Genomic DNA, 17152 nt, shown 5'->3' with positions numbered 1-17152 from the left:
TTGTGAAGATCTCTTCTACAAATAATAGTACAAATAGGGACAGGGATAAATTGTAGTAAATGAGTCTAAAAAATTGTTCTAAAAAATTATTCTCAGATTGTCTGAAATCAATTGACAAACTGTTTAAAACTGTAAAATATTATAATATTAATTCGCGCGTTTGTTTCACAGAATCACAGTTTTTGTGTTTGCATGTGACAAAATAAATTTGCTACAAAATTGTAGTTAATCGGTGTATTTCATATTTTCTATTACATTACAATTTAAAGTTACTTATCTGACAAAATAAGGTCTACAATATTGTGTTAACTTTTTCCGAGAGATTTTTCTCAGTGTATGCTCTCTTAAAAAATTATATTAATACAGATTAAAAGCCTATCTTAATTATAAATATCAAAGTAAATAATATATATTTTTCCTGCGCAACTTTGTATGCGATTGTGTACAGCATTTTCATATTTTCAATTTGCCTTATGATAAAAAACTATTTTCTTAAGATAATTGTTAATAAGAGTTACACCAAATATTATACCTACCAAATTTAAAAATTACAAATGATAACATATTGTTTTGAAAACTACTATTACCAAATAAGAGAGGTATCAATGATAATAATAATAATATAAAGAGAAACGCGCATATACCTATAATATATTTTACAGCCTCCAAGAGATTCTCATACTTTCAATTTAACTCAGCAACGGATAAATCTCATTCCTGGCTAACGAACATTATCATCCTGTTACGCTATCGTGAAAGCCGGTAATTTACAGTATCCTTACAGAATTTCCATCTTCTTGCGACTCGTTTGAACGTATCGTAAGCACGCGAACTTTCAGCTGTCGCTCTGCTTTCTATGTGCCACCTACGCTAGTGAACTAGGACCACTTACCGATCCTAGTGAAGTTTCAGAAAACATCTGACAATAAGCGACAAAACACACTGGCAAAATGCTATCGGTGTCGTGTTCGCGGCAAGTCTGTCTTTCACATGCTTACTCTCGCTTCACTGGAATCGGGATTTGGTTAAACTGCAAGTTTGTGCCGCATAGGCAATTATACCTGTCAGACGACACTTGATCGACAAAACCGACCACCTTCTTTTTCGTTCCGTGCACGCTGAGCGATGGCATACTACAAGAGCAACGACTTACACTAGAGAAATGTTAAATTGTATATGTATTCTCACTTCTCGTGTGAATAATGTTAGAAATAAGACCATTCAAAAATTCACGATAGAATTTCATAAACTTCGGAGATGCTCGACAATGATAATGACGAAAACTCCGAAAGTTTAAGGCAATAATATAGAGTTATCTATCAAATATTATATTACATTATTGATTATTCTTTGAATTATGAATCTTAGCAACGTGGAAATATTGTTGAAAATATAAGCATTTTCAACATTAAAGAAATTTAACAAGTAATCAACAGAAAATTATCTTTCTCTCTCATTTAACTTCACGTATAGTTATTTTATTAGAATTCTAATAAAATTCTATTCTATTTTTAGGTATACTCAATATAATACTAAAAAATAATATAATATTAAAAAATAAAACATGATTTTAATTAAATATTCGTAAAAAATGCCAAATTGATCAAAGAATCAATTGATAAGTTGTAGCGATTCTTCTATAACGTTTTGTGTATAAAAATTATATTCTTAAAAGCATAGGTTTCTCCGGTGATGTATCGCATTATGTAATCCTACATTCTATTGAAAACCAAAGTTGTCTCGATTCCCAACATTACTCGCGAGAGAGTGCTGAGAGAAATTAATTGCTCCGTAAGAATGTAGAGAACCTGCTAAATGTCATACGACATTTCACAGATTCTTCACACGTAGGCTTCAAGATTAACCGAAACGAAAGAACAAGTCGCTCTTCCGCTTTTAGCATACGAGATAATTGAAAACTTGCGGTTTGCGGTTTCTCTCAGAATACCTTTCCATAGAATACAGAGGTATATATCAAGAGTTTACTGTCCTATATTAATATTGAATTTTTCTTAGATTCGGAGAAAACTATCGTCTATTATTAGTTTAAGCTTTAATATTTTAATTTTTACCTATTAATTGCAAATAAAATTTCTAGAGATAGAATAAGAAAAAGACAGCAAACTTGGAACACCCTGTACATATATATACCAACCAAGAGAAAGGGACTGAAACGCGAGACAGCTGATTTTACGACAGGTAAAGTTTTGTCTACTTCGAACCATGTAACAAGTTTCCGGTACACGTTTGTGTAAGAAGGAAATGCACTTCCAATCACGTACAACAAAGAAACATTTCGCTAACACGCAGGACTAATAGTATGACAGATATATGTATATAATATCAATTTGTTATACTACAACATGCATCTATTTCAGTATTTTTTTAAATTGTCTATTCTCTTCTAATATTTAGATCAATTCTAATGTAAAATTAAGTGACAAAATAAAATTTTAAGTTTACTTTTTATACGATATTCCAATATATTTCAATTTTATATATAATGCACATTTTATAATTGTAATATAAATTATATTTATATTATAATTATAATATATTTATATTATATTAATATATTTTGCGCGTACGATATAGTTTTTGAAAAGTATCAATTTCATTTTCTGCAAATTTGATTTTACAAATAATACATTTGCTCCAATACACGTAGCAATTGCTTTAATTCACTTTTTTCTGCTTTTATGTTTTTGGTCAAAAAAGGAAGAAATAATATATAACAATCAAAATATAATTATTAATTTATCATTAAAAAACCATTTATCATATTATCTAAATCACTACTTGCCGACCTATGTAATTTCAAACTTTGATATATATACCGTAAAATACATCTTAATTTTACTTGTTACGTATTTCAAGTGTTGTTTATTATGTCTATTAATAGGTTAATGTCTATTAAACTATATAGTACCGGAAAATAATTTTAAAACCTTGTTCTTGTTATGAATACATATATGTGTAATCAATTTTTATAAATTTTTACTAACTTATTTTTAAAATTTAAAACAGTGCGAATGGAAAATGTTAAACAATATGTATAAAAGCTAATAATATTCTTTAAATATTGAGAACAATAATTTACATATTTTAATAATAAAAGTTGCGTTGAGTAAAATATTAAAATATAATATTTCAAAATATCTCTATTAAACATTACTCAATACGTTATCGTATTTCACAATCTAATTTAAGTTTAAGGTGTCTTGTTAATTTATGTCGTTCATAAACATAAATAATTAATGTAACAGAAGAAGTCTACTATTTTAGTATATCTGTAATACTTAACGCTAATAATTGGAAAATCGTCAAACCTGCTAGACTTCGGTGTAACGATGTCCCTCGTTTCGGAAGTGTATTTCCTTTCGGCTCGACCACCATTAAAGAGTTCAACGGTTTCCCTGGTAACAGTTTCCAGAAGAGGCTCACCACCTTGTCTTCCTTTGCTGAATGTCCTTTGATCCGTTTTACGGACCATAACTACCCTCGACGAGGGTTGATTAAACTCATGTCCGTGCATAGTTGGAGGAATCATAGCCAGTGATTGCGAAAGAGGACCTCCGATTCGCGGAGACCTGTAACATAAATGATTATAATAATTAATAGCGCATCAATAGTAATATAATTGAAAATCTAAATAATAATTTAGACATTGCTATACTGTATATCAATGATATAATCATACAGTTATAATTTTCATTAATTAAAACTGAAAAATATATATACTTTAAAATATTACATATCTGTTATTAGATTTTAATTATTGTATTTATTTTGTTATAATTCTAATATATAATTAATTTCTAATTAATACATAATCAATCTTTTTTGCATATTTTGATGAATAAAAATATATGAACGTATTGCGTACATGAAACAGATTACAGATATTACAATATTATAATGTTTAATTAAATTAAAATATATGTATATGCGCACATATATATATTATATAAAATTTGTGTGTAAGTATCTTTACTTTTTTACTGTTCAAAAATTGCTATTATTTTTATTTCTTCACTGTTATTTCATTCGAGTGTCATGATACGCCACTTATTTCAACATAACGGTTGCATACCATATATTTTTCAACGTATAAATGCATCATCAGCTGCAAAACAGTATGTATTAAATAACTGACTTAAGTAGAAGAACCAATAAATCGTCATTATACCGTTTCCTTTTCGTGATCAACGATCACAACATATGTTATAAACCGGTTCTCAGCGATACACGCAATTAACGTCAATTGCTGGTGACTTTAATTACACAGGCACACAAAAAAAAAAATGTCTTGGCCGAGACACTACACTAGTGTATTCCCATGTACTTTTTCCCGCTGAATCCGAATCCGAAGTCAGATTGACTAAAATTTATGAGATAACCACAAAAAAATGCTCAAAAACACGAATTAAAGGCAAAAAAAATTGTTTTATTGTGGTTATCTTATAAATTTTAGCCAATCTGACAATTCTGACTTCGGATTCGGATTCAGCGGGAAAAAGTACATGGGAATACACTAGTGTAGTGTCTCGGCCAAGACACTTTTTTTTTTGTGTGCCTGTGTTATTAATCGCCTTCTCTTCGAACGTTTCTGGGCTTTCTTACGCGTGTAAATTAGTATCTTGGTCTCCCCACTCGTTGACGCGTATCGCAAACGAATGACACTTTATATCCGGATGCGACAGGTTAGTATCGAGAAGAATTAAATCATCTACAAAAACCGATAGCGACACTATTATATTGTTTCAAGTAGTAATGATACTTACATTTTCTCATTTTATATAAAAGCTAATTAATATCACATGCTTGAATTCCGTTACATCGACAGCTCATTTTATTCAATATACTTACGTAAAATTTATAAACAAAGTGCAAATATTTCAAATAAAGAATTTTTCTACGCAAAAATTTTCATCATACACTTTAGAATTATGAAGAATTCACGTATTTTATTAATCAACTATAAAATGTATTCTAATCGAACAATCTACTTTAATATGATTAAAACTTCAGAACTGCTTATTAAATTTAGTGTTGAAAACTTAATAATTACTGTAAAAAGTTGCAGTCAATAAAAATTTTACTTTGAAATAAAATGTTATAAAAATTATTAAAAAATAAAACCTTAATTTTTCGAAATCTTATTTCACAATCTTATAGACAATCTTATTTCACATTAATGCAGTATAATGCAGTGCCATTGTTACAATTAAAATGTTATGTTGACGAATTTTACAAAATATGACCTGGTCGAAGTTAACACTGGTTGTAACTAGAACGGAATAACTAGAACGAAATTCCCTTTCGACGCAAATCGTCATTTGCGTGCGAAACTATGGATTAGTCGGACGATTAAACTGCAGTATGCACGTTAACAGTAAGTATAACGTCTAAGGAAGATCTCCCTCTCATCACGTCTAAAGTATCCCCTCGTTAACCCATCTTAACCCTTCATCGCGAATAAGTTTTCCTTATAAGAGATAATTGAACCATTTTAATAATAATGCTGTCTTATTTTCTTCTTTTCCGAATATTTAAATATGTAGATATTAAAAATACTATTCTAATATTTTTATTTTTTATTTTTGTTCAACTTCAATGTATATTTTAAAAAATTGAATAAAACACTTTTCATTAAACTTATGTATTTCTTCATAGCTGTTTTCTATCGGGAGCATTTCGTTTCCAGACAGCATTGCTCAGAATCAATGAAGGAAGAAAATATGACTGTAAAAGAAGTTATGTGCAAATTTTAACAAAAATTCGTGGAATTTGATAAAGAAGTTGAGAAACACTACGCGAGAGGCAAAAGTATAATCGACGATATAATTGTACCACTAAAAAGATGTATACATTTCACATTATTATTACAGGACATCGCGATTGAACCTGAAATGTCTATATTGAAATAAAAATTAAAAATCTTTCTTTTTATTCGAATTTTTATTACTGTATGCTTGATACTAGCGACGCAGATATAAATGTCAGTCAGCTATTTATATCTTTGCTTTTTATTAAAAGTATACCTTTGCACCTCTCAATAAAGTTTCGTTTCGAGTAGAATAAAGAACTAAAAACAACATTATTGGTTCTTCTAAGGCTGAAGAAATGTCTTCAAAAGACAGATCATTAGACAATTCGCTAAAGAATCATTTTTTCTAATGTCTTTCCAAAATTGCTCGATTTCTCTAATGTCACTAAAGAATATAAAATGTCAATATTAACGCAAAAATAATATTTCAAGCCAACTTATGCCAGAAACCTGTTGATGAAACGCATATATTCGAAAATTCTTAGGCCATTGTTAAGTTTTTTTCCTGCAAAGAAAGTCCGTGACTTCCGATAAATAACGGCTCGGTGAATTACGTTAATAAAAGCCCAGCGCGCACAATTAGACTTCTTGTTCGATGCACTTTCACGGCGATCACTCGCGCGGTTAATTCGGAGCGAGGCACTTTTCGCGGTTGCAAATCCGCGCACGAATTCATGACTGACCATCATAGAAGCAAAGATTTCATATCTCAAAACTTACAATGTTCACGATTACAAGAATTACTCCTTGTAATTCCTTATTATTTCTCTTCCGCGTTCAGAACTAAAATAACATATAACGTTTTTTCAAAAACTGTAATAAATGCGCGCGTTTACCGTTTTATGAATGCCTATTCTTATTATGTAAATTACAAAAAATATCACAGAATTATCTTGCTTCAGTTTCCCATTAAAGAGGAAGAAGAAGAAAAAGACTATAATGACGATGACTTACGGTGCTCGATTTCACAGAAACGTTGTTTTTAACAAAATCTCCGGTAGGACACCATGGTGTTCTCACGCGGCATCGGGGCTCCAACTATACTCGGTATAAGCCGCACGACAGAACGAACAAAACTGGCACGTCGGCCAGGACAGCGAAACAGAGAGAGACGGTTCCTCTCCCGGAGAGGAAAGGTGGCCAATTAGCCGTTACTCGGCGCACATGCCTCGACCAACTATCCGACGCAGCTGCGGCGGCGGCGCGGCGGTACGCTGTATCGCGTCGCTGCACCACGCTGCACTGCTCGCGCTCTTCGACGGAATCACGTTCATAAACGCGCACGATTCCTGCGGGTCTCCCTCGACAGGCCACGAGCTGCGAACTGCCGTTCATTCGAGCTACTCTTCGACGGAAATTATTGACAACAAAATGTGTAAACAATTTTTTTTATATAGCTACAAAACGAATCTAATAACTTTTATTAAGCGTTACGAAAAAGATGCGAAACACTATTTTCGAAAACGAGTCATACTTTCGCGAAATTTGGAAAGAAAACATTTGTCTGTTGATGAAACTCATTCTATAATATAGGTATATAAAAACATTATGCAATTTAATTCGCAAAATAAGACTTTACAAATAAGTTTTATTTCCGTAATTTACGATCTGTAAAATATAGAACGTGATTTAGTTATACCTATATATCTCTATATATCTCTATCTCTTTATATATAAAAATGAATGTATGTATGTTTGTCCTCTATGCAAATCTACAGTTTTCAACCGAATCTTAAAGAACTATATATGAAACGGGGGTAGAATTTTCCGGGGAGTGCTATAAAGTGTATAATTTTTCGTTACCGATCTTTTTGGAAGCTGCTATCAAAAATTTTTCCAATTTTTCGGGAAATAATTGACCGAATCTTAAAGAATTATATATGAAATAGGGGTAGAATTTTCCGGGGAGTGCTATAGAGTGTATAGTTTTTCGTTACCGATCTTTTCGGGAACCGGTATCCGAAATTTTTCCAATTTTTCGGGAATATATATATATATATATATAGATGTATGATGAAGAAAAAGAAAGGCCGCGAAATGGCACTAAAAAATGGATTCGTGCATGATGCGTATAAGTTTCTTCCGCTTTCGCGACAAAGCGTGCTACTGTGCACCTCGCAGAAAGCAACATAATAATTCGAGAACGAAGACGTATGGCCAAGCGTGTACCGCTATTCCGGCTGACCGGAATCACTGCTCTGGAACAACACGGTATCGTCCTCTTGCTCGATTCGAGAGTAGAAGCGCATTGATCTCGAGCGTGTAACGCTATCGAGTAATATTGTAAAATTTAGAATTTACATTTCCATAAATTACTGCTAAACATTTAAACATAAATATCAATAAAACTGCTGCTAAAAATCACGATTCCATATTCACTGTAAGTGTACTCATCTAATCAGATTTAATTTAATTAAGTCTAAATAAATTTTGTTTAATTTTAAGTAATTTCACAAACGATGTAAAAGAGATAGTAATTTCTCCATTATAGAGTGTAGAGAGATGTAATATATGTATATTTGTTTATCTAGTTCCAAAATTTCTAAACATATAATAATATTTATATAATTATTACTTATATAATTATTACTTGCGGGTGGCAATGCGTGGTCTAGTGGTAAAGCGCCAAACTTGTAACCGCGAGGAATCGTGTTCGAGTTCGTCTGATAATAGCTAGGAATTTTATATTTCAAACTGCACCTCCCCCCCCCCCCCCCCCGCACGAGAAATTAACGCAGGGGGCTTTCGTGCAAAGAAACTGAGCTCCGTCTTTCGGAAGAGATCAAGCCGTTGGTCCACATGTAGCAACTGGCAACTGCAAAAGCGTCTTGTTTAGCAGTTGACAGTCTTCATGCAGCTACACCTACCAGCAAATCTATTATTGTAGATCTCATTGAATACGTAATACAATAATTTATAATTTTGTTTGGCGGATGGCTTTCAGTAAAATTCGTATGCGCACTCATTGTGATCTTTAGTGACAATTTTTTAAATAAAAAATTACTTAATAGATATTTTGACGATGTTGAAATAATTTACGTAGCACTTGTGTTATAACTTCTCCATAGCTTTCTATGGTTTCTAATTGATTCAGTATTACATCATATTAGATTGAAAGATATAAAAGATTTGACCAATTGTGAAGTTAAAAAGTTTTAATATTAAATAATTTATATAAGAATTTATTATATAAGAGAGTTTTATGTAATTCACACTCTATTTTAACTCTAACTATAATTTTAAATATCTTTAAATAATTAAAAGAATTCAATAATTAAATTAATTTGTACAAACTCATATGATAAATAGTTTATACCATTTAGTAGATTTTATTATCATTAGTCTGAAAGAATAAATTGTATTTTAAATTACAAGACTGCTTTCTGTTTTTCAAATACTTGTTGTTTATTAATTAATTTCTTAAACTTGTTCAAAGCACTAAATATGTTTAATTATCTCTTTCACTCTCTTTTCAATTTAAAATTTCGCCGTGATCTTATTTTATCTTATATCTTTAAGCTAGCGTATGACTTTCACGTATAAAAACTGTAGCAGTGAAACAGACGCTATATTGTATTCATTCCCGTGACTCTCGTTATCTGAAGGATTTATCGACGAATTTAATTTATAAGTACGGCACGTGCCGGTGCGCGGCCACACGCTCGCATAACAGGCGAAACACTCGAGCGTGCAGATTATCAGAGCGACCAACTAACAAGAGGACAACAGGAAGCCTTACGAAACGTGTAAAAAGGACGAGCCATTTCCGGTCGAGGGGACAGACTCTGGGTTCGCACGCTACTTTCATTTGTACTCGAAGAATAGCCATTTCTTCGTTGTCTACCGAGAAAGAAACTATTGCAACAATCTCAATAACAGCCCCTGTCGATCGATCCGTCGCAACCATGTGATCGTCGTCCAGACTTATCTTCATTATCTTCATCATCGCGACCTTCAAATCGAACTGTTATTCTTCGATACACGTAGTTAATTTTCCGCCAACCTTCGAAGCGTTCGATATTATCTTCGAATATTTTATTACGTAATAAGGAAAACGTTTAGAGTTTTATGATATCAATAACTTCCATTAAAAAGAAACCTCGTAACAATTTACTTAGACGAAAAGAACAATCGTCTGAGATTTTACGGAAAGATATTGTAGGACACATAATATTGAAATATGTCTAATAGACAGATAAGTTCGCATAAAACTTAATTTTTCTATGTATTTTGACAAAATAGAAACGTACTTTTGTGCTATAATATTAACTGAAACAGTACAATAAATTGCTATACAAACGCTTCGTGTCCTCGTTTGCATTCAAGGGTTGATAAAGCAAGCGTTGCATAATTCACTAGCAGTGCACACGAAACGGAGTATCGGCGTTCGTTCAAGGTCGAGTCAGGTTGGCCGACAACCATGCACCGTAATCTGTATCACAATGTCGTTGGTTGTCAGTAGAAACGCGGAACACGAACGAAATTGTATAATAACCGGCTCATTTTAGTGCCAGTGGCGGGTGATAAAACGCGATTACGTAAAATAGCATCGCAAAAAACCTGTCTGAACTCTTGTAGCACGGACTTTTATATCAACTGCTGAAGTCACGCGTAAAAGCAGCGGGACGATTTGCGAAGCCATGCTGCGATTTCGCAAATCGCCCGACGAATCTCTTAATTGCTTGGAAAGTAGATCGTTGTATCGATTTGGAAAAGTTTTTAATGGCACCGCGTAATTTCGGCGTTTATTACAACTCTGCGATGAAATTTGCATGATAGAAGTTCTATACTCGAAATTAGAGTTCTATTCAATTACGGACTCTTGAACTCGAGTCAATTTCATTTAACAAAACATTTTACATTTAACCAAAAAATGTTAATTTTCTTATTTTTAGCATTTATTTAAATAGGTACATATCAGATTTTAAATTTGTTGACAATTGTTACTTAAATTAATTTAGTTAATATCTGATAAAATAAAAATTTGTTTAAAAAATTGAACTTTAAACTTGGTTCGCTTTCTTATCTGTTAATTGCTATGAAATAATTTAATAATTTTTAAATTAAATGCTCCTAAGAAAAGAATATAATCAAGTACAATTTAAACAATAAAATAAATTTATTTATATTCACAAATTTTCTTCTTAGTTAAAAGGACCATTTTTAATCAATATTTAATTAAAGCTCAGTTAAACCGATTAGTAGATATATTAGTTAACCGATTCTAATTATTTTTTTACACAACAAAATTATATTTTTTTAGAAGAAAAATATTAATAAGTAACATAAAATATTACTTAATTAATAAATTAATTATATTTTAAATTTGAATTGATTGATATTGATGTATAATGCAACCGATATATATCTACACATACATATATTATCGTAAGAGTAAAGTAAAAATAAAGCAAAAATGTGCTTCTATGAACTTTAAGCAATGTATTATAAACAAAAATATAATGACTCAAAGAAAAATGTTTCATGTAATAGAAAATATGTTTTATCCAATGCACATTGTTTATATTTTTACACATTGAATGATGCATTGCGTGCACAAGGATGACACGATCAACGGCATCACAGTCAGTTTCCGGTACGATCATTACAGATACATAGTAATTCAATCCACGAGGTCGCTATGACTCGAAAGGTGCGACTCTCGCACTTAAAAAATCCGTGAGATATCAACATTGTCGCCGTAACAAAAATGCTCGTTCGAAACGTTATTACGCAATCGTCAATACAGCGACCTCGATGAAAGAAACAGAATAATTATCTCTTAGTCGCTCTCACTACAGCGGAATTGCGATGCGAATTAATTTGTTATGAATTGCTACCTTGGAAAGTTAATTAAATCCACCGCGAAAGTTAATTAAATTTTCAACGTAAGGGCAAGTAATTCCAAAGTCTTTAATTGAAACGCTGAGAACGATATAAAAAAGTTTCGTTGATATAGTATATACTACTTGGATACAGTGACTACAACACTAGTTAGACATAACACTCATTATTATTATTACATTAACTCATTTTGTTATTAACATGCTTTCAATTATCAATTTAGCCTTTTTTCAGTAATTTTACATGTAAACTTTAGACTTCTTATTTCAATATAATAATAAATATATAAGTACACATAACATTTTTAAGTAATTTGCACATTATCAAAAGCATATACATATATACACCATACATATAAGGTTAAAGGTACTAATGTTGGAAGTAATATAAATTAAGTTCCAAGAATCTTTAAAATTGTTAATGTCAAACTTAATCACATCAATTTAGCACTAACATTAGACATAATGAGTAATAAGTAGATATTTTATAATTAAATCTTTCTTATAATTAAATTAGAAATTCCTTAAGAATAATTGAGTATACGATTCCTAAAGAATAAAAAATTTTAAATATAAGACCAGAAATTTTAAGAAATATATCAGATGTATCATAAATATTTCTCTCTATGTGAATCCGTTTTTCTTTAAAAAGAAAGAAAAATAATAAATAAAACGAATCTTTTTAAAAAAATTGCGTGCTACAATAAACCGGACTTTGTCTTCAGAGATCAAAGACAACCTATGTTCACAAACGTTAGTACCATTTATAAAGATCTTGTCTCGGATTTTGCATGACATATTCATCCTTGAACTATATAACAAAAAGATTCTGATTCAACACATTTGCTTTACTTGTAATCTTTACTAATCTATACTATTATATAAAATTCTTACGGGTGGTGTATGTTTGGCCGTTTTTAACTTAAAAACTATTGGACCGAATTTTTATTAAAAGTATATAAAATAGGGGTAGAATTTTCCGGAAAGTGCTATAGAGTATATAGTTTTTCGTTACCGATCTTTTTTGGAACCGGTATCCGAGATTTTGGAACCGGTTTTCCAATTTTTCGGGAAATATTGAATAATAATTGACCGAATCTTAAAGAATTGTATATAAAACAGGGGTAGAATTTCCCGGGGAGTGTACTTTTTCGTTACCGATTTTTTTGGAAACCGGTATCAGAAATTTTTAACATTTTTCGGGAAATAATTGACTGAATCTTAAAGAATTGTATATGCTTTTACATTAATCTACCGATTTATCGATTTAGTTAAAACCGGTTCAAAAATTTTATTAATTTTTTGAGGATGGGTTTAATTGCCACGATGTGTACTCATTCGTTAGTGGATAATGTGTATAGTTTTTCGTTACTGATTTTCTGGAAACCGGTTTTTCTAATTTTTTCTAATTTTCGAGAAATAATTGACCGAATCTCAAAGAATTGTGAATGAAATTGTGAATGAAAGAATTGTCAATGAAACGGGGGTAGAATTTTCCGGGGAGTGCTATAAAGTGTATAATTTTTCGTTACCGATCTTTTTGGAAGCTGCTATCAAAAATTTTTCCAATTTTTCGGGAATTAATTAACCGAATCTTAAAGAATTATATATGAAACAGAGGTAGAATTTTCCGGGGAGTGCTATAGAGTGTATAGTTTTTTGTTACCAATCTTTTTGGAAACCAGTATCAGAAATTTTTCGAATTTTTCGAAAAATAATTGGTCGAATCTTAAAGAATTGTATATAAAACGGGTAGAATTCCCCGGGGAGTGCCATAAAGTGTATAATTTTTCGTTACCGATTTTTTTGGAAAGTGGTATCAGAAATTTTTCCAATTTTTCGGGAAATAATTGACCGAATCTTAAAGAGTTGTATATAAAACAGGGGTAGAATTCCCCGGGGAGTGCCATAAAGTGTATAATTTTTCGTTACCGATTTTTTTGGAAAGTGGTATCAGAAATTTTTCCAATTTTTGGGAAATAATTGACCGAATTTTAAAGAATTGTATATAAAATAGGGGTAGAATTTCCCGGGGAGTGCCATAAAGTGTATAATTTTTCGTTACCGATCTTTTTGGAAACTGGTATCAGAAATTTTTCCAATTTTTGGGAAATAATTGACCGAATTTTAAAGAATTGTATATAAAATAGGGGTAGAATTTTCTGGGGAGTGCCATAAAGTGTATAATTTTTCGTTACCGATCTTTTTGGAAATTGGTTACAATTCCAATTTTTTAGAAAATAATTGAGTAAATCTCAAAGAATTGTATACGACGGAATTGAATTTCAGTCGATAAAAAAAGTGATATTTTTCAATTTATAGTATTTTTGTGAATTGGTGTGTATGTATGTTTGCTTAATTGAATTATATATGAAACAGAGTAGATATATGTTTAAGAAGATATCCCGCATTCATGAAAATAATAGAGAGGATAGAATTTTCTGGGGATAGCAATGTGTATTATTTTTTTTGTTAGCGATTTTCTGGTAATCGGTTCCGAAATTTTTCGAGAAATATACGTAATTTTTAGGGTTCCTTAAAAAAAAAAAATGTTTGACCACGAACTACTTATTCGTTAATGGACCGAATCTTAAAGAATTATATACTTATGAAACAGGGGTAGAATTTTCTAGGGATGGCAATGATGTGTATTATTTTTTGTTACCGATTTTTAAACCAAATCTTAAAGAATAATTTTTGAAAATCGGTTCCGAAATTTTTCGGGAAATATACATAATTTTTATAGTTCCTTTTTTCAAAAAAAAGTTTTATTTTTCACAAAAAATGTTATTTTGGGAAATCGGTTTTAGGAAACCGCGCGGTTCCAAAATTTTTTAAATGTCTGTCTGTCTGACCGCGAACTATTTATTTATTAATGGACCGATTTTCTGGAAACCGGTATCAAAATTTGTCTAATTTTTCGAGGATAATGTCGATGAAGAATAAATTAATATAAAAAAATTAAAATAAAATTAAAAATTAAAATAAAAAAATAAAAAAGGGGCTTTCATACAAAATTGTCTAAAAAAGGTCTCTTTCTTCCAAAAAAAATTTTTTTGGGGGTAAATATTATTATTCGAGGAAAAAACATCGTCTACTGTCTAATAAATTAGCCCATAGAAAGTTTTGGGAAGGGGTCGAAGCGAGGAAAAAATGTCTGCTGGGAAAAAATGTTTATTAGCATCAGGTGCGTTTAAAATTTGATGATCAATTTAATTTGTGATATTATTATTCTACTCTCACAGTTTTCAAATTAGAACAACCAAATTTGGTATACTATCTCATGATACTCTAACTTAGACCGTAGAGGGTTTTGGGAAGGGCTCTGAGCCCGGGGACAAAGGGCCCTCATACAAAGTTGTTTGAAAAAAGTCTTTTAAAAAATAAAATTTTTTGGGGGTAAATATTACTATTCGGGGAAAAGAAAGAAGAGCTTTTTCGCCCGCGCTTCGCGCGGGCGAAAAAGCTAGTAGTAAATAAATGTAATAAAATTTCGCAAAGGCGCCGACGCGACGTATCGGCCGGAAGTAATACCCTTTGCGATTATAGTTACGAGAATGAGCGCGATGCATCGAGATCGCGTCGCACGTGCATGTAAGATAGCGAGGGAGAGAGAGCGAGAGAGAGAGAGAGAGAGAGAGAGAGAGAGAGAGAGAGGAGAGAGAGAGAGAGAGAGAGAGAGAGAGAGAGAGAGAGAGAGAGAGAGAGAGAGAGAGAGAGAGAGAGAGAGAGAGAGAGAGAGAGAGAGAGAGAGAGAGAGAGAGAGAGAGAGAGAGAGAGAGAGAGAGAGAGAGAGAGAGAGAGAGAGAGAGAGAGAGAGAGAGAGACTATTTGTGTGTCTTATTACATATGTCCTCCGGGGCGAAGCCCGGGTAACCAGCTAGTCTTTACTAAAATTTAAATTACATTTACAAAACATAAACCTTTCAAGCGTATCACATGTATTATAAATCATAGAAGGTAGCGCTTCTAGAACTTCTCCCTGATACGCAATTATTCTGAGACATGAGTTAAGAATAATCGCGACAAGATAGAAGTCTTCGTCGTCATAAAGTGTTTTTTAATAGCACCTTTAGATAACGTTAGCAAAGCACTTAACATGAACTTGCGAATGTGAACGTTTTATGAAGAAGCTGGATTTTCTGCATGCATGTTGGATCTCGAATCTTAGACCGCTTCGATCCAACATTGAAATTTAGCTTTGATCTGACATTAGAAGAGACTACCCATAGAGCACAAAATGTTTTTAAAATATTTTTTAAATATTTTTTAGGAAGAATAAAATAATTCACAAAAATATTTTTTGACTGTTTCTATGTCCGCCAGATTATGTCAGAAAAATATTTTAAAAAATATTTTTATAAGATTGCAAATAAATATATTTAATAATATTTGTAAAATCTTTTAGAAATATTACTTCAAAAAATAAAATATGTTTAACCCAATAAGTAATAATTGTGTTTCATGTTTGAAAGATTTTTTTAATATCTGTAAAGTATAGGTACATCTTTTTTTTATATATTTGAAAAATATACATATCTATCTTGTGAATGTCATGATTTTGCTTCGCCAGAGACCTGCTTATATTAGCCCTCAACTGAAATTTACTTACGAGTTAGTCTTACCATTATGCGCCGCCTAGCAGCGTCGTTCCAAACTAGAACGGAAAGATGCGCTATCATGCATCTTTTAATTAAGAATATTTCATAATATTTCAAAAATATTTGAAAAAAGATTTTAGAACCAATAATAGATTTAAAATATTTTTAAATATTTTGGAACAAGATTATAAAACAATAAATATGTTGATTTAAATTAATATTTCAAAAATATATTTCAAATATTTAAGAAAATATTTCCTGGGTGATAAAGAAGAACATTTTTATAAATATTTTTAAAAGATTCTCAAAATATTCTTAAAAATGTTATCACAAAAGGTTTTTTAACTTTTTTAAAATATTCCTAAAACCATTTTAAAATATTTCTTGCAATATTTTTATAGAAATATTCAAAAATATTTTTTGAAAACATTTTGTGCTGTATGGGTACACAAATAGGCTTCTGATGCAATCAGGACCGCGCCATCAGTTAGACGTAATAGCCGATAATTAGTCAGTGGTTTGCGCAACAACCATTGTCGACTAATATATTTCGACGAACGGTTTGAAAAAGTATTCTGCGAACTTTCGCGAAAGACAATTTCAGATCTATCAACATATAAAAATATAGAGCTAAAAAGTACAAAAGTACAAAAGTACATTTCACTTTTTATCCAACCTTTTTACATAAAAATTGTATTATTTATATGCATAACATAATAATACAAATTAAAAATTGTATCGTTTAACAAGCAAATTTATAAAATAAATTCAAATAGCAAAAAGTTCATAAAAGTATAAATTCTGTTACTATAAAATTTATATATATTAATATAATTTATTGGCATAAAGCATAAGAAATATTGTCAAAATGTAATGCA

General features: G+C 31.1%; 1 protein-coding gene across 10 annotated transcripts in view; it reads right to left on the bottom strand.

Moving 5' to 3' along the window:
• The window catches only part of LOC139782098 (uncharacterized), a 55549-nt gene that overhangs the window by 7829 nt on the left and 30568 nt on the right, over positions 1-17152 (bottom strand). For 8 of the 10 annotated variants that reach the window (XM_071721045.1, XM_071721052.1, XM_071721046.1 and 5 more), the window contains 2 exons: positions 3330-3590; positions 1062-1133 (listed from right to left, as the gene is read on the bottom strand). In XM_071721045.1, coding sequence (XP_071577146.1) covers positions 1062-1133; positions 3330-3590 — 333 coding nt within the window. Of the gene's footprint in view, positions 1-1061; positions 1134-3329; positions 3591-6784; positions 7046-17152 lie in introns of those variants that run through there. The other 2 variants (XM_071721054.1, XM_071721047.1) reach the window with 2 other exon arrangements.

The sequence above is a fragment of the Temnothorax nylanderi genome, unplaced genomic scaffold (genome assembly GCF_030848795.1).
Source record: "Temnothorax nylanderi isolate EJ_2023f unplaced genomic scaffold, tnyl_v1.0 TNYL_tig0387_pilon, whole genome shotgun sequence".
Lineage (NCBI taxonomy): Eukaryota > Metazoa > Arthropoda > Insecta > Hymenoptera > Formicidae > Temnothorax > Temnothorax nylanderi.
Note: the sequence above shows the minus strand (reverse complement) of the source record. Positions and strands in the feature narration are given on the sequence as shown.